This window comes from Natrix helvetica (assembly GCF_964273705.1).
Source record: "Natrix helvetica genome assembly, chromosome: 6".
In the NCBI taxonomy this organism is placed as follows: domain Eukaryota; kingdom Metazoa; phylum Chordata; class Lepidosauria; order Squamata; family Natricidae; genus Natrix; species Natrix helvetica.
Genome location: NC_138553.1, coordinates 81,694,921 through 81,718,686, shown reverse-complemented (window position 1 = coordinate 81,718,686; position 23,766 = coordinate 81,694,921). Strand labels below are relative to the sequence as shown.

The window sequence follows — 23,766 nt, the reverse complement described above, 5'->3', positions numbered from 1 at the left end:
AAGGGAAGGGAGGGTGGAAGGAAGGGCATTTCTGTCCAATAGGAGAAGGGAGATAGGGAGGGAAGGGGAAGGAGGGAGGGAGGAAGGAAGGGCATCTCTGTCTAATGGGGGGAAGGAGGGAGGGGAGGGAAGGGAGGGAGGGCGGAAGGAAGGGCATTTCTGTCCAATAGGAGAAGGGAGATAGGGAGGGAAGGGAGGGAGGGGAGGGAGGGAGGAAGGAAGGACATCTCTGTCTAATGAGGGGAGGGAGGGAGGGGAGGGAAGGAAGAACGGAAGGAAACAAGGAAGGAAGGGGCATACGTAGTTTGGAAATAACAGCTACCTCTTTCAAACAATTGCAGATGAAAAATAAGATGACAAATGCAATCAAAGTTAGGGTTAGCAAAACCACCTTTCTTGGTCTCATCTTGGATGTGCAACTTCCAGACTTTTGTGATTGAAAAGCTCTGTAGAAACACTGCCGAATAAATGAATCGAAGGGGGAAATTGTTTGTTTGTTCAGATCAAGATTTTATGCGCAGAATGTTTGTCTTAGTTTGGCTAAGATTAGGGACAAAAACCAATTAAAATTTGAGCCAAACTAGAACGGTTACCTAACAATGAACCGGAGAAATACAGTTTTGTAGAACAAAACCTAGCAATATCTAATAAAAGGAAGGGGCTAGGTTAAGATAAGTTACTTGCTAAGTATTCTGACTTAGAAGAGATTTATCTTAAGCTTTTTCCAATCATCCTTTCTGGGGATAATATCTACAGTCCCCCATTATCTGCAGAGCAAGATTTTTAAAGGAGACTACATCTGATCTTGAAGTTCCTGCTTAATGTCAGCATTAAGTCTTCCACTGCATGAGGCTGAAAAAATAACACCAAAAAATCATTGTGTGTCCTAAGGTTGACCTTTGACTGATATCCTCCATTTAAAGTTGGTTATGGGACACGGTGGCTCAGTGGCTAAGATGCTGACTTTGTCGATCAGAAAGGTCAGCAGTTCGGCAGTTCAAATCCCTAGCGCCGCGTAATGGAATGAACTCCCGTGACTTGTCCCAGCTTCTGCCAACCTAGCAGTTCAAAAGCACGAAAACATGTAAGTAGCAAAATAGGAACCACCTTTGGTGGGAAGGTAACAACGTTCCGTGGCCTTCGGCGTTGAGCCATGTCAGTCACAGGACCACGGAGACATCTTCGGATACCGCTGGTTCTTCGGCTTTGAAACTGAGATGAGCACCGCCCCCTAGAGTCTGGGGGGACAACTAGCACATATGGGCAAGGGGAACTTTAACCTTTATGTATTACTCTCCTTGATAAATGGCAGATTATCTGCAGCCAAGTTAAAATATAAAAAGTCAAAATAGAGGGAAATCTTAACTGGCGTATCAATCAAGTTGAACTGTGACATTTTAAAGCAAAGTGCAAGGCCGTAGGAAATTGCTGAGGGCAGTTCAGAGGAAACAAAAAGGGAAGGAAATTGACAAACTCACTTTGGCTCCTGGAGTTGTATTTTCCACCCAAAACTGATTTCCTAAGCAGCCCGTTTCAACAAACCTCGCCCGGCGCTTTTTCCATCGACTTTGTTGGCAGCTGACACTCCGGTTTTTGAAAACCTCTGAAACTCCAAGCCCCTGTAATGACTGCAGTACTAAGAGACTATCAAACCGAATTTAATTTTCTTTTTTCTTTACTGAGAGGTGAAATGGATATTTTACTCTGTGGGAAACTTGGCGAGAGCGTTGTCTTTGTCAAAAGGAGGAGAAAAGTGAAAGGGAAAGCCAAGGTTACATCTGCGTCGGAAGAAATGCCCATCTGGGTTCGCTTCCAAGCCAGGAGAAAGGGACTGGAAAATGGGGGCTGATTGGAAAGAAGGTTTAATGATGAAGCAGACCCACCAAGCACATGGTTCTCTGGGCACTGGACCAGATGGAGTTGAAAGTGGGGATGTGTGTGTGTGTGTGTGTGTGTGTGTTGTATTTGTGCTGATAAATAAAGAGAGACTCGTATAGATCTATTTCAAGCTATTTAGCTCTCATCAGCTAGCCATACCCTTACTTACGGGTAAGGGTATGGCTAGCTGATGAGAGCTAAATAGCTTGAAATAGATCTATACGAGTCTCCCTTTATTTATTCATCAGCACAAATACAACACAAATATAAAAAGGCAACATTAAAAATAAAAATATGGTTTTCTGCCTGGATGGTCCTCTATAATGAGCCGAAGGACAGAAAGGGGGAGTAGTGAGCTCCCTCCCATATTTGGGCATACCAGGGGTTGTAACACAAATACATATATACATATACATATGCATATAGGAACCAGGTTAATCTCCAAAATGGAACACTTCAACAAGAGAATAATTATATGGAAGCTATCGAAATATAGAAACACCCCCACAACATGAATAAACGTGACGATACCTCCTGCCTACCAGACATCTGGAAACTAGCCCTAGTCAACAAATGAGTCCCAGCCATAAAAACCAACACTGGACCCAGAACAACACAGGACGCCACCACCAATCACCCTCACCAAACATAAATTCCATCAACCAATCAAGATGTGACAACACAGCCAACCAATCCGTTTAAAGCAACAAAGCCAACATTCCACATACTCCCACTTATATTTATAGAAAAATGGCAACTCCAATCACACATGAACTAAGCCAAAAGCAGCAGCCTGAAGATGACGAGTGTGACCTCGCCGAAATGTCGCCAAGATACTGTCAATCTTACATGGGAAAAGACCTGAATACGCCAAGACCTGCATACCTACAACCATGAAAATCTACAAAAAGATGATTGATAGATGATAGATGATAGATAGATAGATAGATAGATAGATAGATAGATGATAGATAGATAGATAGATGATAGATAGATAGATAGATAGATAGATAGATAGATAGATAGATGATAGATAGATAGATAGATAGATAGATAGATAGATAGATAGATAGATGATAGATGATAGATAGATAGATAGATAGATAGATAGATAGATAGATAGATAGATAGATAGATGATAGAGGTATATAGGTATAGGTATATAGATATAGGTATAGATGTAGATATAGATACAGATGATATAGATTTAGATGATATAGAGATAGATGTTTTTGTAGATTTTCATGGGTGTAGGTATGCAGGTCTTCAAGCATGAAGCCGAAGGCACCAGCCTGAAGTTGGCGAGTGGGACCTCATCGAAATATCACCAAGATCCTCTCAATCTTACATGGGAAAAAACCCGAATACACCAAGACCTGCGTACACACACACACACACACACACCGTGTTTCCCCAAAAATAAGACAGGGTCTTATTTTCTTTTGACCCCTGAAATAAGCACTTGCCCTTATTTTCAGGGAGGTCTTATTATTTTTGAGGTGCAGGAGGCGGCGAGCGTGGTCAAGTAATCTCTTGCACTTTGTATGCTTTGGAAGAGATATTACTTCAGCCAGTAAGATCAGTGGCAAAACACAGTTCCAAATTTCTGAAGGTTATTAGTTTGCAAAAGTATGGTAAAGAGCTTTCTTCCTTCCACTCTCCTTCCTTCCTTTCACCCTCCTTCCCTCTCTTTTCTTCTAGTCCTTCCTTCCGTCCTTGTCTTTCCCAACTTATCTTTTCTTCCTTGTCTCTCCTTCTTCCTTCCTTCTTTCCTTCCTTCCTTCCTTCTTTCCTTCCTCCCTCCCTGTATTTTCTTCCTAGGCCTTCCTCCCTCCCTCCCTCCTTTCCTTCCTTCCTTCCTTCCTTCCATCTTTCCTTCCTCCCTCCCTGTATTTTTTTCCTAGTCCATCCCTCCCTCCTTTCCTTCCTCCCTTCCATCTTTCCTTCCTCCCTCCCTCCCTGTATTTTCTTCCTAGTCCTTCCTTCTTTCCTCCCTCCTTTCCTTCCTTCCCTCTTTCCTTCCTTCTTGGCATAAAATGTTATTGCTCACTTAACTCTATTTTGACTAACAACTTTCCTTCTAGTCTCGTTGCATTGGATTTAACCGATACTGTTTTCAGCGGAATTTGTATAGTAGTAAACTATAAAAAAGCAAAATAAATAAATGAATGAATTTAAGTCAGCGACGAAGTTCTTGTTGACCTCAGCGAAGCTGGAACGGGAATCGATTGCCCTTTTGAACAAAGCTGTAGCTAAAACATGCTTTCTAGGTCAATAATTGCTTTGTTGAGAAGTCAAATGAAGCTTGAGCTTCAGACGGTCCCCTCCTGAGTGTAAACTATGGTTATGATTAGCACTTCATTACACGGCTCCAAATAATTAAAGCAACTTTTGAAAATTGGTTGTCTGATTTGCGCTAATGCCGTTTTGATAGCCACCGAAATGAGCCTCAAATGCTTCCTCCTGTACTGTTTACAGCAAATTTGCAGTCGCTGTTTACGATCTCCTAGAACTTCACACATGGTGTTTTCCTCCTCGGGGTTGTTAGAGTTGAGAGCAGCGATTGTGGCATGAATATTGTGTGCCTTTAAGCCAGTTTTCTGTCAGTCGATGCAATTGCTAAAATGTTAAATTAGGACCAGATTCAGCCCAAGTGTAAGCCATGGAAGATCGCTGGATAACAGAGTAACAGAGTTACAATACAATACAATCGCACAGTTGGAAGGGACCTTGGAGGTCTTCTAGTTCAACCCCCTGCTTAGGCAGGAAACCCTATACCGTTTCAGACAAATGGCTATCCAACATCTTCTTAAAGATTTCCAGTGTTGGAGCATTCACAACTTCTGGAGGCAACTTCTGTTCCACTGATGAATTGTTCTCACTGTCAGGAAACTGTTAGTCTGACAACAGCTAATAGAGTTGGAAGATACCTTGGAGGTCTTCTAGTCTGACCCCCTGCTCATGCAGGAATGTCTACCATTTCAGACAAATGGCTGCCCATTCTTTTCTTAGAAATCTCCAGTGTTGGAGCACCCACAACTTCTGGAGGCAACTTCTGCTCCCCTGATTCATTGTTCTAACTGTCAGGAAATTTCTCCTCAGTTCTAAGTTGCTTCTCTCCTTGGTTAGTTTCCACCCATTGCTTCTTGTCCTGCCTTCAGGTGCTTTGGGGAATAGCTTGATTCCCTCTTCTTTGTGGCAGCTGCATAAATATTGGAAGACTGCTATCATGTCACCCCTAGTCCTTCTCTTCATTAAACTAGACATACCCAATTCCACAATAGTTTTAACCTCCAGCCCCCTAATCATCTTTGTTGCTCTTCTCTCTATTCTTTCTAGGATCTCAACTATAATAATTTTGAGGCCGGTCAGCTCAACCTTGTGGGGAGGTAGAACAGTGTGGGTTCCTAATTGGTTTAATACTGGTTTGCTGAGAGGCCATTTTGCAGGTGGGAACCGGTCCAAACCGGTAGGAACTCACCACTGAAGTAGAATGAAGAAGATGACATTCAAATTTGACCAATTTGCCTGAAGCAAACCCTACAATCTTAGATGGCTGGAACATATGTTGCCTTGTTTCAGAACCACAGATTCAGAAGATATTCACGCCTGCTCGATGAAATGTTACCTTACAAATCTATGGCCACATTATAATATTAACAGATTAACGGAAGGGACCTCGTAGGTCATCTAGTCCAACCCCCTGGCCAAGCAGGAAACCCTACACCATCTCTGACAAATGGCAGTCCAATCTCCCCTTAATAGTCTCCAGTGGTGAAGCTCCCACAACTTCTGAAGGCAACGTCTGTTCCATGGGCTGATTATTCCCACTGTCAGAAAATGTCTCCTTATTTCCAGGTTGAATCTCTCCTGGTTCTGTTTCCATCCATTATTCCTTGTCTGGCCTTCAGGTGCTTGGGAAAATAAGTTGATCCCCCCTCCTCTGTGTAGCAGCCCCTCAAACATTGGGAGTCTGCTATCCCCTGGTCCTTCTCTTCACTAGACCAGCCATGCCCAGTTCCTGCAACCGTTCATCGTATGTTTTAGCCTCCAGTCCCCTAATCCTCTTGGTTGCTCTTCTCTGCACTTTTCCTAGAGTCTCCACATCTTTTTTTATAGTGTGGTGACTAAAACTGGATGCAGTACTCTAAGTGTGCTCTTACTAAGGCTTTATAGAGTGGTATTAGTACCTCACTCAATCTTGATTGCATTGTTAATACAATTTAGGATTGCATTGGCTTTTTTGGCTCCCGGCTCATATTTAACCAGCTGTCCACTAAGACTCCAAGATCCCTCTCACAGTTACTGCTATTAAGCCTGGTTTCATCCAGTTTATATGTGTCCTTTTGTTTTTTCTTGACTAAATGTAAGACTTTACTTTTCTCCACATTGAATTTCATTTTGTTAGATAGGACGCAGTGTTCAAGTCTGTCAAGATCCATTTGGATCTTGAGCCTATCTCCTAGGGTGTTAGCTATTCCTGGCAGAATATAGTAACACTGCATCCAACAGCTTTGTTTCTGAAATGCTTCCACTAAAAACATCTGTATGGAACTTGATAGTTCCGTGCAGTTGAAAGGCTTGCCAACATCCACTGGACTATCCCACAATATTCAGTTCCCCTGTCTGTGCTGGCAAATCTTCCAACTGGATATATGAGATACCCAGTTTCTTAAGGAGAATGTTCGTTAGTATTGTGTCTTAGCAAACAGCCAAATCTACTTGGCAAATAGCAACATACGTTCTACATCTAATGCCATGCTAGGAGGAGACTCTATGGTGGAGGAACCGGACTTCCCATAGGCTCTAGAATTGAACCAAGCGGGAAGGGGGGGGGGCTTCCGGTTAGGACCCTTATGGCTCTTTTGCGTGTTTAAGGTTTCCGATCACTAGAACTACCGATCACTAGAGCATATTTCCAACTAGATACGTTATATTGTGAGTCTTTTAAAACCCAAAATATTCTGGATTTTGTGTGCTTATAAAGGGGGGAAAATGAATCTTTGATTTTGTTTTTGCTGATTAGATAGGTTTGTTGTTATAGAAATGGCTGTTATATATACTATGGTGTAAAAATAAAAAGTTGAGATTGTTTTCTTCTACTGTGTTAAAATGCCTGTTGTATCCCCCCACCCCGCTCTACCCCACATTTTCACTTCTTCTTTTCTCCCCCCCCCTTAGTTTTCCACTACTTTTTATTTCCCTTTTTATTTCCCTTTGTATTTTATATATTTTTATAAACCCATAAACTTTGTAGAGGGGAAAAAAACCCTCACAAAATAAAAACCTGGAAGCTAAAAATTAAATATCTCTAAAGGTAAAGGTTCTGCTCAGACATATGCGCTAGTCATTCCTGACTCTAGGGGGCGATGCTCCAGGGTGGGTTGCTGCCGGCATTACTGCCAGTTCTGTGCGCATGCAATTTCATGCGGGCGCCAGAGCACGCTCCGTATGCATGCGCAGTTGCCCATAAACAAGCCTGCGCATATGCAGAACATTAAAAAATGGGGGGGGCTATGCCGTGCCCACCGGGGAACCAGTTCAGAGGCGTGGCAGGGCTTGGTCGATGCCGGTTCCGTGGTCATTTGGCCGATATGTCGCAACACCGAAGGCGCACTGAGCTCTGTTACCTTCCCACCAAAGATGGTTCCTATTTTTTCTACTTGCATTTTTTACATGCTTTCGAACTGCTAGGTTGGCAGAAGCTGGGACAAGTCACTGGAACTCATTCCGTTACACAGCGCTAGGGATTCGAACCGCCGAACTGCTGGCCCTTTCTGATCGACAAGCTCAGTGTCTTAGCCACTGAGACACCACATCCCTAAATATCTGTAGATGGGACTAAATTCTCCTTTAGAAACAGAACAATGCCGTATTTTGGAGGACACCATCTGCACCAAGTGGCTAGCTTGATCTAATAATGGAGAAAGGAATAAACAAATGAAAACCCTGCCACTAAATGAATCTATTGGCAGTTCCTTAAAAGATGCAAAAATTAAACCAGACAGATCTTGCATTAATATAAGAATGAAAGCCAGCCCTAAATGGTAAATGATTTGGGTAAGTGGAGGGATACCATAAATTTCCCGAATAAAGTGAGATTACAGTAGAGAAAGGAGATTTTTTTTTCAGCACTCAATGGCTGTCTTTGAAGGCGGTTGATTATTATAATGTGAAATTATTCACAGATGGTTTCTCAGTCCCTAAACTAATTTGATTCCAATGTAATCACGAGAACCGCTGCAAAAGCAATGCATTTTAAAACATGGATGGCGACAACTCAATATAAATCAGTTAAGCAGCATTAGACTTTTAATCAGGGAGTAAATGGCACAAAGAAAGCGAAAAGAGGTTTAGTGAAAGTCTTCGGTGGTCTGAAGAGAAACTGGCTTTGAATAAGAGATTTTATTTTTATGTATTTGTATTGATTAGTTTTGCAAATAACTCAAGATGGTGAACATATCCGATACACCGTACTCTTCTTGTGTTCCCCACGACAACAACCCTGTGAGGTAGGTTAGGCTGAGAGAAAAGGATTGGCCCAAAGTCACCCAGCTGGCTTTCATGGCTAAGGTGGGACTAGAACTCACCATCTCCTGGTGATTGGCCCCAAAACACCCAGCTGGCTTTCATGGCTAAGGTGGGACTAGAACTCACCATCTCCTGGTGATTGGCCCAAAGTCACTCAGCTGGCTTTCATGGCTAAGGTGGGACTAGAACTCACCATTTCCTGGCGATTGGCCCAAAGTCACCCAGCTGGCTTTCATGGCTAAGGTGGGACTAGAACTCACCATCTCCTGGTGATTGGTCCAAAGTCACTCAGCTGGCTTTCATGGCTAAGGTGGGACTAGAACTCACCATCTCCTGGTGATTGGCCCCAAAACACCCAGCTGGCTTTCATGGCTAAGGTGGGACTAGAACTCACCATCTCCTGGTGATTGGCCCCAAAACACCCAGCTGGCTTTCATGGCTAAGGTGGGACTAGAACTCACCATCTCCTGGTGATTGGCCCAAAGTCACTCAGCTGGCTTTCATGGCTAAGGTGGGACTAGAACTCACCATCTCCTGGTGATTGGTCCAAAGTCACTCAGCTGGCTTTCATGGCTAAGGTGGGACTAGAACTCACCATCTCCTGGTGATTGGCCCCAAAACACCCAGCTGGCTTTCATGGCTAAGGTGGGACTAGAACTCACCATCTCCTGGTGATTGGCCCCAAAACACCCAGCTGGCTTTCATGGCTAAGGTGGGACTAGAACTCACCATCTCCTGGTGATTGGCCCAAAGTCACTCAGCTGGCTTTCATGGCTAAGGTGGGACTAGAACTCACCATCTCGCTCACCATCTCGCTCACACAGAGAGGGACTTCTCCGGGTGCCGTCCGCCAAACAGTGTCGGGGGGCGACACCCAGGAGCAGAGCCTTCTCTGGCTCTGGCTTTCATGGCTAAGGTGGGACTAGAACTCACCATCTCCTGGTGATTGGCCCCAAAACACCCAGCTAGCTTTCATGGCTAAGGTGGGACTAGTACTCACCATCTCCTGGTGATTGGCCCCAAAACATCCAGCTGGCTTTCATGGCTAAGGTGGGACTAGAACTCACCATCTCCTGGTGATTGGCCCAAAGTCACTCAGCTGGCTTTCATGGCTAAGGTGGGACTAGAACTCACCATCTCCTGGTGATTGGCCCCAAAACACCCAGCTGGCTTTCATGGCTAAGGTGGGACTAGAACTCACCATCTCCTGGTGATTGGGCGCAACCAGAGGTTATGTCTCCCATTTTCTAGTCTAGTACACAATGAGAAATTTAGATAACACAAAATTCCTGTCTTTGTAGCACAGCGTAACCTGTCCTTATTCATGTCACCATTCATACAGTGATTTATGTATTAACGGTGTGCTGAATGTATGTGTAAAATAACCATCTTTGATTTAGTTTATGTGCATAGAATTTACATTTTTTAAAAAAAATTGGTACCCCGTTTCCCTGAAAATAAGACCTCCCCGGATAATAAGCCCAATCGGGCTTTTGAGCATATGCGCTAAAATAAATCCTCCCCCCAAAATAAGCCCTCCCTGAAAACATTGCAACACAGCAGTAGCCGTGAGGTGACCATGCTTGCTGCCTCCCACACCCCAAAAATAATAAGACCTCCCCAAAAATAAGGCCAAGTGTTTATTTCAGGGGTCAAAAGAAAATAGGACCCCGTCTTATTTTGGGGGAAACGCAGTACAAGTTATAACAGAACAAAGCTTAAATTACGTTATAGACCTAAAACAGTAATAAAATTGTAGCCATTCCAAAGGAAACCATTTAAGAAAACAACTGAAGAAAAATTTAAAAGGAATAGTTAAGAGAAGAAAAGAGGAAAAATCTATAGATTATAAGAGGGAGAGGGGGAGAAGCACAGCTAGTCATACAATGTCACACAATTAAGTTTTGATTTTTTTAAAAAAAACTAGTGTTCTTCTATGATGTTAAATAGCTTAAATGGATCACTGCAAATCAACTTTTAAACAAATGAAGCCTGAACCGTGTGTTCCAGCCTTATCTCTCCATTGATCTTGTCTGTTTGTTGATTCAAAGTCAATTCCATGTCTAAAACCTTTAAAACCAGATATAGGGTACACACATGATTCCTTCCAAAAACACAATTTTGTAACCCTTCTAGCCTCAAGAAATCCATCTCTCTTCATAAACAGACCAATGGTTAAGTTACACGCCCACCATGGTTTCCTATTAAAAATGCAACAAAGATGTAAGCAAAACTCTGCGAAAAATAAAATCCAATTTGTTGGTCAATTTAGAAAGACCACAGCTGTTGGGTGATAAAAATCACGTCTGCACAACTTCACGTGTCTTGTGTTTTGCCCATGGCAGTGTTCGCTTCGGTTCAGTTTCATCTCTCCTGCAATTCTTCCTTCTCAGCCTTAAACAGGGCTCAGCTTTCCCACGTAACGCTTGTTATCTTGCAAATTTACATTACAAGAAATATTTTCTCAGTAGGTCTGTGGGTTGTATTGTTAAATTTCCCAGATGTGCTTATAAAAAAAAAACGTAAGTCAAAAGCTTTTTTAGAACCTCAGGTTGTTTTGCTTCTAATCTTAGCGTAGCCGAAGTCCCAGGAAACTTATTTATGGTTGAAATGAATTAGAATGGTTCTCTTGGGATAAAAATAATAAAATGTAGCATCTTAAATTCTGTTCAGAGTATCAATGTGCTAACAGATGAAATTGAAGTGCCCGTAGCCTCAAATGAATTTAGGAAGCAAATCTAATTAAAAACTGATAATTTAGTGTTGCGAACAACAGAAAGTACTTTTTATTTTGATGGACAAAGGGAGCGCTTTGAAAATTAAACCTAAGGAAAAGAAATAAAACTCGGCTGTATTGCTATAGAATAGACTAGAATAGAATAAAATAGAATAGCAGAGTTGGAAGGGACCTTGGAGGTCTTCTAATCCAACCCCCTGCCTAGGCAGGAAACTCTACACCATTTCAGACAAATGGCTATCCAACATCTTCTTAAAGACTTCCAGTGTTGGGGCATTCACAACCTCTGGAGGCAAAGCTGTTCCACTGATTAATTGTTCTCACTGTCAGGAAATTTCTCCTTAGTTCTAAGTTGCTTCTCTCCTTGATTAGTTTCCATCCTTTGCTTCTTTTTCTGCCTTCTGGTACTTTGGAGAATAGGTTGACTCCCTCTTCTTTGTGGCAGCTCCTGAGATATCGAGACATTGCTATCATGACTCTCCTAGTCCTTCTTTTCATTAAAATAGACATACCCAGTCCCTGCAACTGTTCTTCATATGTTTTAGCCTCCAGTCCTCTAATCATCTCTGTTACTCTTCTCTGCACTCTTTCTAGAGTCTCCACATCTTTTTTTACATCGTGGCGACCAAAACTGAATGCAGCATTGAATTGTAAATATCTCTAGTGTTGGAAGAAATGCCCATCTGGGTTCAGTTTCAAGTGGGAAGAAAGACACTGGAAATATGGAGATTGCTTGGAAAGATGGTTTTAATGGACAGGACCACATGGTTTGATGTCCTAGGGAAAATGGGGATCACATGCCTCAAAGATGTGGAAGAAGAAAAAAGGACCAGCGTGCTGAAAGTCCCTGGATTTTATACCCTCTGTTGGGCCCTGCCCACTCCTGGCCAGGAAATGCACTCTGATTGGCTGTCAGACTCCCATGGGACCATGCAGGGGCAACTCTGTAGGCTGTGCTTTGACTCCATGTTTGGTTGAGCCTTGCTGGGTGGTGATATAACGAAAGGGCTTTGGGATTCCTATTATAGCTCTGCCTGTAGATCTTTGTTATGTAGAATAGACTGCCTCAGGCCTTAATGGCCCATTGACAAAGGTGGGGGCTATTAAGAGTGAGTCTGTTTCCTGCCTAAAAACATGTTTCTCCTCTTCTCATTCAGGGAAATATAATATTCTGCCTTTTAAAATATTTCCTAGGATATTTCATTCTTTTAGGAGAGGGGTGGGTTTTAGCTTCCTTCACTGGTGTGCAAAAGGATTGCCTTTCGTAAAAATCTAGGGAAGAAAAATGATTATGCTTATTATTTTCTCAGAAATTAAAGCACTCTTGTGCCCGACTTAGTTAATTTAATGAGTTGCATTCTATTCAATATTGCTTTGTGCAAAATGTTGCCTTCTTAGAACATTAAAGATAAAAGACAAAGAAGATACCCAGACAATACGCAGTACACAAGGCACTTTGCATATGTAAAAGAAAAATGTATAAATAAACTATATACATATACATATACAAAGAAGGGTTCTAGGAAGTGTTCTGACCTAGGCTTCCCAAGAGCATGAAACTCCTTGTCCCGACAAAAAGCCGTTTTATTAATTGACTGTGAATTCTGCTCATTCACTTCCAGCAAAGTCTCTCGAGGGAGGATTTACGGTCACAGACCTTATCTGGCTTGGAGAGCTGCCAGACCGAGATCTGCAGAACTTGGCAAGGAGTCTCGGAGAGTCACGAACCAATGAAGTGAACTAATGGTCTCCTTCAAACTCCACTCCCCTTTCGCTCCTCTTTTATTCCCTCGGGGAGGGGCCCTTCATCATCCACCTGTGGCCTTACTCCCAAGTTGACCCCTGTTCTTTAGCTATTCCCTTCGTCTGGCAACTCTCTGCATGCACACACTGGGAACAGGCTCCAGGTGTTCTTCTGCCTCACTGATGTCTGACGCTGAAGGCAGCTGATATCTGGCATACGGCCCTGGCCCCCTCTCTGCCTCCGACACAGAGCCCTCGTCCGAGCCTTCACCAGACTCCAGGACTGGCCCAGGTTCCTCCCCAACCTCCTCACTCTCCGAATCTGCTGCCAACTCCGCTGGCTGCTGGCGGGCCACAACAGGAAGGCACTTAATGTACAAAAATAGTTTTAGATGATTATATTTACATCATCAATATCATCGGCAAAATACAGGAGTGCTGAAGACTTAGAAATTCCTGTTAACTAGAGTTATGAACAGGCCCTTTTTGCTGATAGCTTTATTGAAGAGGTTTGCGTTATGAAGGATAACGTGAATAGTGGTGTTTAATTTACACACTTCAAGCACATCCAAGGCTTGACTGCTGGGAAACTGATCACTGCGAATAAAAGAGAAAGTGTGAGTCAATACTTCTGTGCTTTAAAAAGCCATTAATCCACAAATGCTGCGAAGCAATTTGCTGAGCACTTCCTAAGTTGCAAGGTGCATTTTAAATTAACGGCGAATGCCTGTAACTGTTTTAGAAAATTGCTACTGTATGTTTCTCCTTACAATAATTAGAAGTTTATACAATGGGGGATTGTTGGTAATTGGTTGCTAGCTAGCTTGGTCATTTTTACGGCACTGTGGCTTGCCACGATGGATGACTTTATTTAGAAAGTTTCAAGGATTTTTCATTCTGTAAATTGGTATCACTTGTATTGTATTAATTGTGTGTGGAGGGGGGGAGAGAGAGAAAGAGAGAGAGAGAGAGAGAGAGAGAGAGAGAGAGAGAGAGAATAAAGAGAGGGATTAAATAGATGATAGAGAGAGAGAGAGAGAGAGAGAGAGAGAGAGAGATGGATTAGATAGATAGATGATAGATAGACAGACAGACAGACAGACAGACAGACAGACAGACAGACAGACAGACAGACATAGATGATAGATAGATAGCCAGACAGACAGACAGATAATATAGAGCAGGATTAGATAGATAGATAGATAGATAGATAGATAGATAGATAGATGGATGGATGGATGGATGGATGGATGGATGGATGGATGGATGGATGGATGGATGGATGGATGGATGGATAGATAGATAGATAGATAGATAGATAGATAGATAGATAGATAGATAGATGATAGATAGATAGATGATAGATAGATAGATAGATAGATAGATAGATAGATAGATAGATAGATAGATAGATGATAGATGATAGATAGATAGATGATAGATAGATGATGATGATAGATAGATAGATAGATAGATAGATGATAGATAGATGATAGATAGATAGATAGATAGATAGATAGATAGATAGATAGATGATAGATGATAGATAGATAGATAGATAGATGATAGATAATATAGAGCAGGATTAGATAGATAGATAGATAGATAGATAGATAGATAGATAGATAGATAGATAGATAGATAGATAGATATTTGTATATTAGTTTATTTTCTTTTTTAATTTTCTGAATTGAAAACACATAATTTATAACCACTCAGAAAAAAACAAACAAAAACACCCAAGGAAAATGAGGCTACAAAGCTAGGAAGTGACTAATGGATGCAATTATAGGTGAACCAAAATCTTTTCAACTTGAGAGGAATAACTTTCTTAGTCCTGCTTCCTGTTTTCCTATTAATCTGAGTGTGGTTATTATTATTCTTTTCAGGAGGCGTTGTGGATAAGGATCTCCGTCGCTACCTCAATCTGCGGTTCCAGAAGGGTTCGGTCGACCACGAGCTTCAGCAGATCATACGAGACAACCTCTACCTCCGAACTGTGCCATGTGAGTTGCCAAAATATACATTTTTGTGGTTTTGTTAGAACTTGTCAGGTCTATGGATTTTGTTACGCATGCGCTGGTGAAAAATAGGAGTCGTGTTTTCATTCTGGTATTATGGTGCGGCCCTCGTGATTGATTCTTACTGAGTTTTTGGGCTCAGCTGATGTCGAAAGTTTCATGTCAGGTGTGATCAAAAGTTTAATGAGCTGGCTAATTCTGCTGAAAGCAAAAATTATAGGGTGCTACAAGTGATTCTTAACAGGTGGAACAGCCATAGGCTGTAGGCAGATTTTTTTATCAGTGGTGATTTTACTGGATCTTCAAATTTTTACACATTTTTGCAAGGTGAAGAAGCTGTACATTAAGTGTCTTTTAGCAAAAGTGTTATTTAAGATTATTCAGTATACTTTTAATACTAAAAACATTAGTGTTGCCTTTAACCTGCAAATGTTTGATATACATATCCTGTTTTCCCGAAAATAAAACCTCCCTGGATAATAAGCCCAATCGGGCATTTAAACACATACGCTAAAATAAGGCTCCCCCCCAAAAAATAAGGCCTCCCCCCAAAATAAGGCATCCCCAAAAATAAGGCCTTCCCCAAAAATAAGGCCTCCCCAAAATAAGGCCTCCCCCCAAAATAATCCCTCCCCGAAAATATTATAACACAGCAGCAGCTATGAGGTGACCATGCTCGCTGCCTTCTGCACCTCAAAAATAAGACCTCCCGAAAACAGGGCCGAGCACTTATTTTGAGGGTCAAAAGGAATTAAAACCCTATCTTATTTTCGGGAAAACGTGGTACATTTTATTCCAATATCTGGTAAAGAGAGTTGCTGTTAGTGTGTTGGACAGTCATATAAATTTATTTAATAAATAAAAACATATAAGAATATATGTGGAGATATAAAACATGGATTTAATAATAGCCAGAATGGAGGTATCGTTTGTCATTTCATAAATCAGAAAACTGAAATGAGAATGTATTTTTCTTGATAAGTACTTTTAAAGCCGCGGTGGAAATTAATTCTTGATTAGGATTGCTAAATTTACATTAAAGGGTGATTAAGGAAAGATCCTTGTGGCTTTTTTGTGTGTGTTGTACTGTATAAATATTTGGAAAGCTCAGAACAGAGCTTTTAAAATAATGGTGTAAAAAAGACTTAAATGTGTATATCTAGGGTTTAAAGTGGAAAGAGAGTTCATCAGTAAATGAATGATCTGAAAACACTGCCTGAATGAGAAAAACACTATTGTTCCAAAGTTAGCGGCTGGCTAGAATTGAACAAAACAATCGTAGTAGTTCATATAATTCTATTTTTACGTTGTCTCTGATGTGAAACCAAATTGAATACAAATAATAAGTGTTGAAAGAAATGTCCTTCTGGGTCAGTGGTGGGTTTCAAAATTTTTTAGAACCTCTTCTGTAGGTGTGGCCTGCTTTGTGGGAGTGGCTTGTTGGCCATGTGACTGGGTGGGAGTGGCTTGGCAGTCATGTGACTGGGTGGAAGTGGCCAACTTGTAAAATGTGGTGAAACTCACTTAACAACGCTCTGGCTTAGCAACCAAAAAGTTGGCTCAGAAACTCTGGCAGTTGAAGCACGCAAGTCTTAAAGCTGTCAAGTTTGAACACCGCTGGGGGTGTTCAAACTTGACAGCTTTAAGACTTGTGGACTTCAACTCCCAGAATTCTTCCTCTCTCTCTCTTCATCTTGATGATGTGTGGATGGGCGGGGAGAGGGAGCTGGAACCGGTTCTAAACGGCCCTGTAGATTTGTGGAACCTCTTCTATAGAAGAGGTTAGAACTGGCAGGAACCCACCCCTGTTCTGGGTTCAGTTCCAAATGGTGGAAAAGACACTGGAAACATGGATGTTGCTTGGAAAGAAGGTTTATTGATGAACAGGATCACACGCCTTGAAGATCTTGGGTGAAGGGGAAAAAAGGAAGAGATGCTGAGAGTGCCTGGGTTTTATGCCCTCTCTGGGCTTTTGAATTTGAGCTTGCATTCTGATTGGTTGTCAGACTCCCATAGGGCCATGCAGGGACAACTCTGTAGGCTGTCCTGAGTCCCAAGCTTGGTTGACTCTTGCTGGGTGATGATGCAATGAAAGGGCTTTGGGATTCCTATTATGGCTCTGCCTGAAGGAGGGAGATCTTTGTTATGTCGAATAGACTGGCCCAGGTGCGTGTGTGTGTGTGTGTGTTTCTTCCTCCCTTTTAGGGCAAATATTCTGCCCTTTTAATATTTCCTAAAACATCTCATTTTTCTAGGAGTGGTATGAGTGCTAACTTCCTACACAAGGAAAGCTTCAATATGTTGGATTCCCTGCTTTATCCGAATGCCTGCTGGATCACAGGGGAAATGAGACGGTTGCTAGTCTGATTCTCAGGAACAATATCTCACAATTCCAGGGTTCAGATTTTGCTAGTGAAGTCTAGAGAGGGTGGAATAAAATTTGACAAAGAGGTTTTTTTTTTCCCTTCTGGTCTTTATTGGGAAGTATCTATGGTTTTGCCTACTCAGTAACTTTTCTATGTTGCTGAGATCCATCACTCTGCACTAGGAAAGAATCTTTAGTTGAGTTGTGGTTTTTTTTTTTATTATTATTATTTTCCTTTGGTGTTTCCATGCCAAGTCTTCTCTCTTTGATTTTCCTATATTGATGTATGTCTAGAGCATTGGCATCCTTCAGTCTCAAAAAGACTACGGTATCATGCTCTGGAAAGAGGTCAAAAGTGGAGTGTCCTCTCCAGAGCACGAGGCCTGGGTAGATTAATATGGAGGATAGACTGTTACCCAAGCAGCAGATTCCCCCCCTCACCACGTCGCTGAAATAATTCAATGGAACGTCAGAGTCGATACGATGGTTTCCAGCTGCATCACAGGAGTTACCAGAACGTGGTTGTACACAATCACGAACTGCTTCGGGACTCCCGATTTTGCCTCGAGGTTGACTCCTGAAGCCTTTTCCAGTAGTGGATATAGCCACAAGGCAGTGGAGGTGTGTAATCAGAGCTTCCCTTCTCCTAGAAGATGGCTCTGCTGCTTGATCTGCCATTGGGGCATAGAGGCCTCTTCCGCCTTCAAAACCGTTGACCGTCTTCTCCTGTAACCCTGGAAAGGGCCCCTTACGAGATGCTCCCAGCCGGGCCAGCTGGACCAAGGTTTTTTAAGGAGGTGTTACCCCTCCATCACTCACCCTTTGTCCTGGCTTGTGACAGGCAGAGGTTGAATTCCCAAACGTTGGGCCCAGGATGGTGGGTTTAGGATGGATGGATGTCTAGAACTCTGATCTTAATCATGGGGGTGAGATCAGGGATTGGAATTCTAGCTGCCTTCCGGGTGATGTACGAAGTAGGTGGCCTCCATATGCTGTTGACAGCTGTTCTACTCCAAGTATTGTCCCCCTACACAGGGACTATAACATTTGTCCGTGGGAGTTACACATTTCCTTTGGGTCATGACCAACAGTTTCTAAGCTGCTAACAGTAAGCTGCTTAATGAAGTTATATGATGTCTCAGCCACATTTCTTTGGGGGTTATTTATTTATTTTATTTTTTGCATTTCTGTTGGCGTAGGAAACGTGCTTTCTCTGTCATGTCACTTAGAATAATATGCCCCAGGGAAGAAGGAAGAGGAAGGAGAGGAGGAACGAAGAAAGTAGAGAAGGGAGCGAGGGAGAAAAGAAAGGGAAAATAAGGTGGTGTTACAACAGGGGGAAGGGATGGTAAATAAAGCAACCCAAAAAGTATATTATAATCTATTAAATGGAATAACAAATGTATAAGAATGACAAATATAAAGAAGAAGAATTATTATTATGTGAACGTATGCTTAAAACGGTATGTAAGAGAATAAAAAAATTAAAAACAATGGGGGGGGGGGGAAGAATAATATGCCCCAAGGGATCTATACGTTTTCCACCCTGAAAGTCACCCAAAAGTCCTTGAAATCCAGAGCCTTCTTCCAGGTCCTGGAACAAGGTGGTTTCTGAACCCCTGTCAGTTGTTGCTTTTGTTGTTATACACAGGGTTGTTGTTTCTTCCTTCTGGGAATCGTGATCTATTTCTCCCTGGTTATTATTTCTTGCTTTTAAAGTAAAAAATGCAGAGTCTTTTGAAGTTGGGCAATCTCTAAATTATATATAAATATAACGCAACCCAAAGGGATGCGATGGCTCATTGGCTAAGACGCTGAGCTTGTCGATCAGAAAGGTTGGCAGTTTGGCAGTTCGAATCCCTAGCACCGCATAATGGAGTGAGCTCCCGTTACTTGTCCCAGCTTCTGCCAACCTAGCACGTAAAAAATGCAAGTAGAAAAAATAGGAACCACCTTTGGTGGGAAGGGAACAGCATTCCCTGCGCCTTTGGCGTTAAGTCATGCCGGCCACATGACCACGGAGACATCTTTGGACAGTGCTGGCTCTTCGGCTTTGAAACGGAGATGAACACTGTCCCCTAGAGTTGGGAATGTGCTAGGGGAACCTTTACCTTTACCTTATAATGCAACCAAAATTTCAATGTTGCTAGAGATAAATTGCTTTTCAGGATCCAAAATGAATCTATCACTTAGAGCAAGTTTTATTCTTCCAATCTCTCCGATTCATGCTGGAGCCCATCATAGGATAACTCCTCTCTCTTCCAGAATATATTCTACACAATTGTGTTTATATGGTGCCTGGTTGTGTGTAGCTGTTTACTTGTTAGAGTGTTGATGGCTGGCTATTAAATTGTTGGTTGTTGTTTTCTTGTGCTGCCACTCCCTTGGCTCCTAAATACCCAATAAGCTGATGACAAATCAACCTTCCTCTTCATGGACAAGGAATTTTTTTCTCTGCCTTTTTTTTTTTGTCTCTGCTCAGCTAACAATCGTTAATAGCTGTGAAATTGAATACATGTACTTGTTCACTGCAGTGTGAAGCTACCAATGAGTTTGGGTCTCATTGCTTTGGGTCAAGGGTTTGCGGTGTAAGATCATTAAGTCCTAAAACAAAACTTGGTTGACCATACGGCTATTTGACAGAAACCCAAGTTATTGTTGACAGCATAAACAAAATTTTGGTACATGACATCCATATATGCTGGTTGAACGTTCTTCCCCAGTTGAGTTGTTGCATTAACAATGCTGCACCATTTAAAGTCTTGTTCATACTTTTATTGCTTGCAAGATGAAACTTGGAATTATAAGATTTTCCCCCCCTCAAAGTGGAAGTGGGGAGGTAGAGAGAGAGAGAAGAGAGAAAGGAGAGAGAGAAGAGAGGGAGAGAGGAAAGAGAGGAGAGAGAGAGAGATCACTTTAGAAAATAAATTTGAACTTAGTGTAACAAAGGGAAATTTAATTAAACAAGGGATCTGGCTATGGAATTGGTACTGGGAAATTAAAACAAAAAAAAATTAATAACACTGAAAGTAATTTGTTAAAGCAGATAAGTCACTAACCTTGGTAGAAAGCAAATATTTTTTTAAAAAAAATGGCAGCATGATTGTACAGATTAAGATAATGTGGGGTTTTGCCAACTGTTTCAGGCAATTAAACATAAAATAGCATGCATTTAGTTCTTTTGCTTTTTTCTGCTTGTAGGCTGCCAAACCAATAGCCTTTTGCAACCAATCCAAATAAACAATTATACAATTAAAACACCCACAGTAAAATTGAGATGTCAGTAATTACAGAAAAATATAGAAGTCGATAACCAATTATGCAACCAAGATACAGATAGAGGTACATTAATATGAAAATAAAAAGAGAATAAGATGGGCAGCAGTCAATGGGACCGTATCGTTTTCTGCCAAGCAAGATAAAGACATGTTGCCAACTATAAATCATTGGGACGTTGAAGGTACATCGTTAAATGGCATATACTGTAGCACTGTTCCTGGCCTTTCCAGTTAAAATTGGAAAAATTCCTCGTGCTGGGAAAAATATCAGCCCGTGTTGTCCTAGAAAGCAACTGTCAGATGGAATAATACTACCAAGCAAAGTCGTAAAAGGGGGCAAAGCTCAGTTAACAAATCTTTCACTTAGCAACAGAAATTTTGAGCTCAGTTGTGGTCATAAGTTGAGAAGTAACTGTATTCAGCGTATTTAGTCCAATTTATTCAGTGTAGTCTGAACTTACTGTCTGTTTATTTATTAAATGTCTATGTTGCCCGTCTCTCCTCTAAAGTGGCTCAGCTTACAAGCCATAAAACAAGTACAAATAATTTTTAAAAATTAAAAATGGAAGTGACACAGGTTAACGCCTTATTAAGAACTTTGCTAAAACTGCAACCAAGAGAGCTAAGAGAGAGAAAGGACGGAGCCCCAGCCAAACTAAGAATTAAGATACTTCAAGATAATAGAGAAATTGCTTACTAATGCAATTTTTGAAAGCTTTATATTATATTCTTTTACCTTACTTATTGAATCAGGTTCCATGAATGTGAAAGGTTCAAATATTGTAAAAAGGAAATACACCTCTATCCTATTTTGGTAAAACAACACAAGCAGCAGTTGTTAATTTTGTGTGCGTGTGTGTGTGTGTGTGTGTGTGTGTGTGTGTGTGTCAAGTGCCACTCACTCATCACAAAATCTCCAGAACTGTAAAGCCTACAAACTTGAAATTCGGCACGTATGTTCCTCTTGGCTTCTAGGTGCTCGCTAAGAAAGGATTTTTTTGAAATGACCATCAGTATTTCTTACACAGTACTATATTAACACGTGTCGATACTAAGGAGTTAGATGTTCTACTCCCCCTCCCCACCTGAAAGGAACTCTGTTCCAACTGCCAGTTGTCTTATATGGGCATGGCCAGCATGTGACTCATCCGGCCTGCGGCCTGGGAATTTAGACATTCTACTCCCCCTCCCCACCTGAAAAGAATTCTGTTCCAACTGCCAGTTGCATTATATTAACACGCTCTGATGCTGCCCCTTCGATAAACCGGGCATGGTTGTGGTCAGCGTGTGACTCATCTGGCCTGTGGGCTGAGAGTTTAGACATTCTACTCCCCTTCCCACCTGAAAAGAATTCTGTTCCAACTGCCAGTTGCCTTATATTAACACGCTCTGATGCTGCCCCTTCGATAGACCGGGCATGGGTATGGCTAGCGTGTGATTCATCTGGCCTGTGGGCTGAGAATTTAGACATTTTACTCCCCCTCCCCACCTGAAAAGAATTCTGTTCCAACTGCCAGTTGCCTTATATTAACATGCTCTGATGTTAAGAAGCTACACATTCTACATTAATTTTCAAACTGTAAGTGTCAATGTATCAAGCCTGATCGTAACTACTCATTAATTTTCAAGCTTTAGGAGTCATTTTATCAAGCCTGATCACATAGTTTCATAGCGAAGCACAGGCATCCAGCTAGTAGTTCCTTAAAGGTGAAAAGTATTGGAGCAATATTAGTTTCCATGCTGTGCTCTGGAAAAAAGTGTTATATTCCCCCCTCAAATTTGGTAATTCTAAAAATAGTTTATATGCAATCATCTAGAGAAAGAGAAACCTAACGATTGTGTAAACTCACCCGAAGTGAAATTAGTTGAAGCTTTGGTCACATATGTATATATCCCAAGGAAGTATTTGAAATGATTGTTTATTTCTCCTCTGAAGTGTAAATTGCTATTGATTGAAGGCATCTTATTTAAATGACTGTGGCATTTCAAAACGCATGCACCTGCCAAGATAAAATCTTTTCCAAGCTTTATTAGATTCATGATGTCTTGGACCATGTCTAAGAGTTTTTCTTGGTAGTCTCTGATTTTTGGGCCTGAGTTTTCTTGCTTGTTTCCCATCTGTCAGGTGTGACTTGCTTAGTATTTCAAGAACAAAGAAAGTTAATTCAATGCCACCAATGAGTGAATATAGAGTTGAAAATACCTGGGTTAGACACCTGTCTCTGGAAGTAGATATAAATGTCTGTTTAGCAATACACTTACATCATATTGCAACAACTTTTATGCTGTAATGATTTGCTTCTTCAAATATCTGTCTATCTATCTATCTATCTATCTATCTATCATCTATCTATCTATCTATCATCTATCTATCTATCTATCTATCTATCTATCTATCTATCTATCTATCTATCTATCTATCTATCTATCTATCTATCTATCTATCTATCTATCTATCTATCCATGGCTGTGTGTATCTCTGTGTGAGCAATTTCAACAAAATTTGGTACACAGATGACTTACTCTCTGGAAACAAATACTATGGGGGTAAGACACCCCTAACACTCCTCAGGGTGTGTGTTCTGTTAAGATACAGACTGTTGTCCCTTAAAATGGTTTCTACTGTACTGCCTTAAAATGGCTTCTACTGTACAGCACAGTGAAGTTGCCACAGCTTCACAGCACAAGGGGGCTCCCTCTGGTAAGGGGGAACATCCAACATTAGAAATTACATTTGGTCCGGACAATTTCCACCTGTAAATAATACCCAAGCAACCCTTGGTTATTAGCTAGTAAAGAAATAAAAATTCTGAGCATTGGATTTCCTGGAGATATATCCAGATGAATCCTCTTAAACTGGGCGAGCGTGGCTTGTGGGTATGGGGCAAGATCATGAACTTTCAACTGGGTGGAAAGCCCAGGACGTTTTCAGATTCGGGTATCCACTGAGGTACCAACATGTCTCTCTTAATAAATTGGAACTTTGAGGAAAGACCTGTCTTGAACTCTGATTTAATTTTGGATGATATTTGGAACACTGACATTAACCCAAATCTGAAAACCTCCTGGGGATTCCACCCAGTTGAAAGTTCATGATCTTGTCCCACACCCACAAGCCCATCACATGGTCCAACTTCCATTGCCACGCTGGCATCTCCACCCATCCACTTCCGGTCAGGTGCAGAGGTGCAGAGACAAAGAATGACCTTGGGC

The 23,766-nt window shown here is 41.5% G+C and overlaps 1 protein-coding gene across 8 annotated transcripts in view; it reads left to right on the top strand.

The window, feature by feature from the left end:
• Positions 1-23,766, top strand: part of MAGI2 (membrane associated guanylate kinase, WW and PDZ domain containing 2) — a 498,445-nt gene that overhangs the window by 120,355 nt on the left and 354,324 nt on the right. For all 8 annotated transcript variants that reach the window (XM_081957510.1, XM_081957509.1, XM_081957508.1 and 5 more), the window contains one exon: positions 14,779-14,895. In XM_081957510.1, the coding sequence (XP_081813636.1) occupies positions 14,779-14,895 (117 nt within the window). The remainder of the gene's footprint in view (positions 1-14,778; positions 14,896-23,766) is intronic.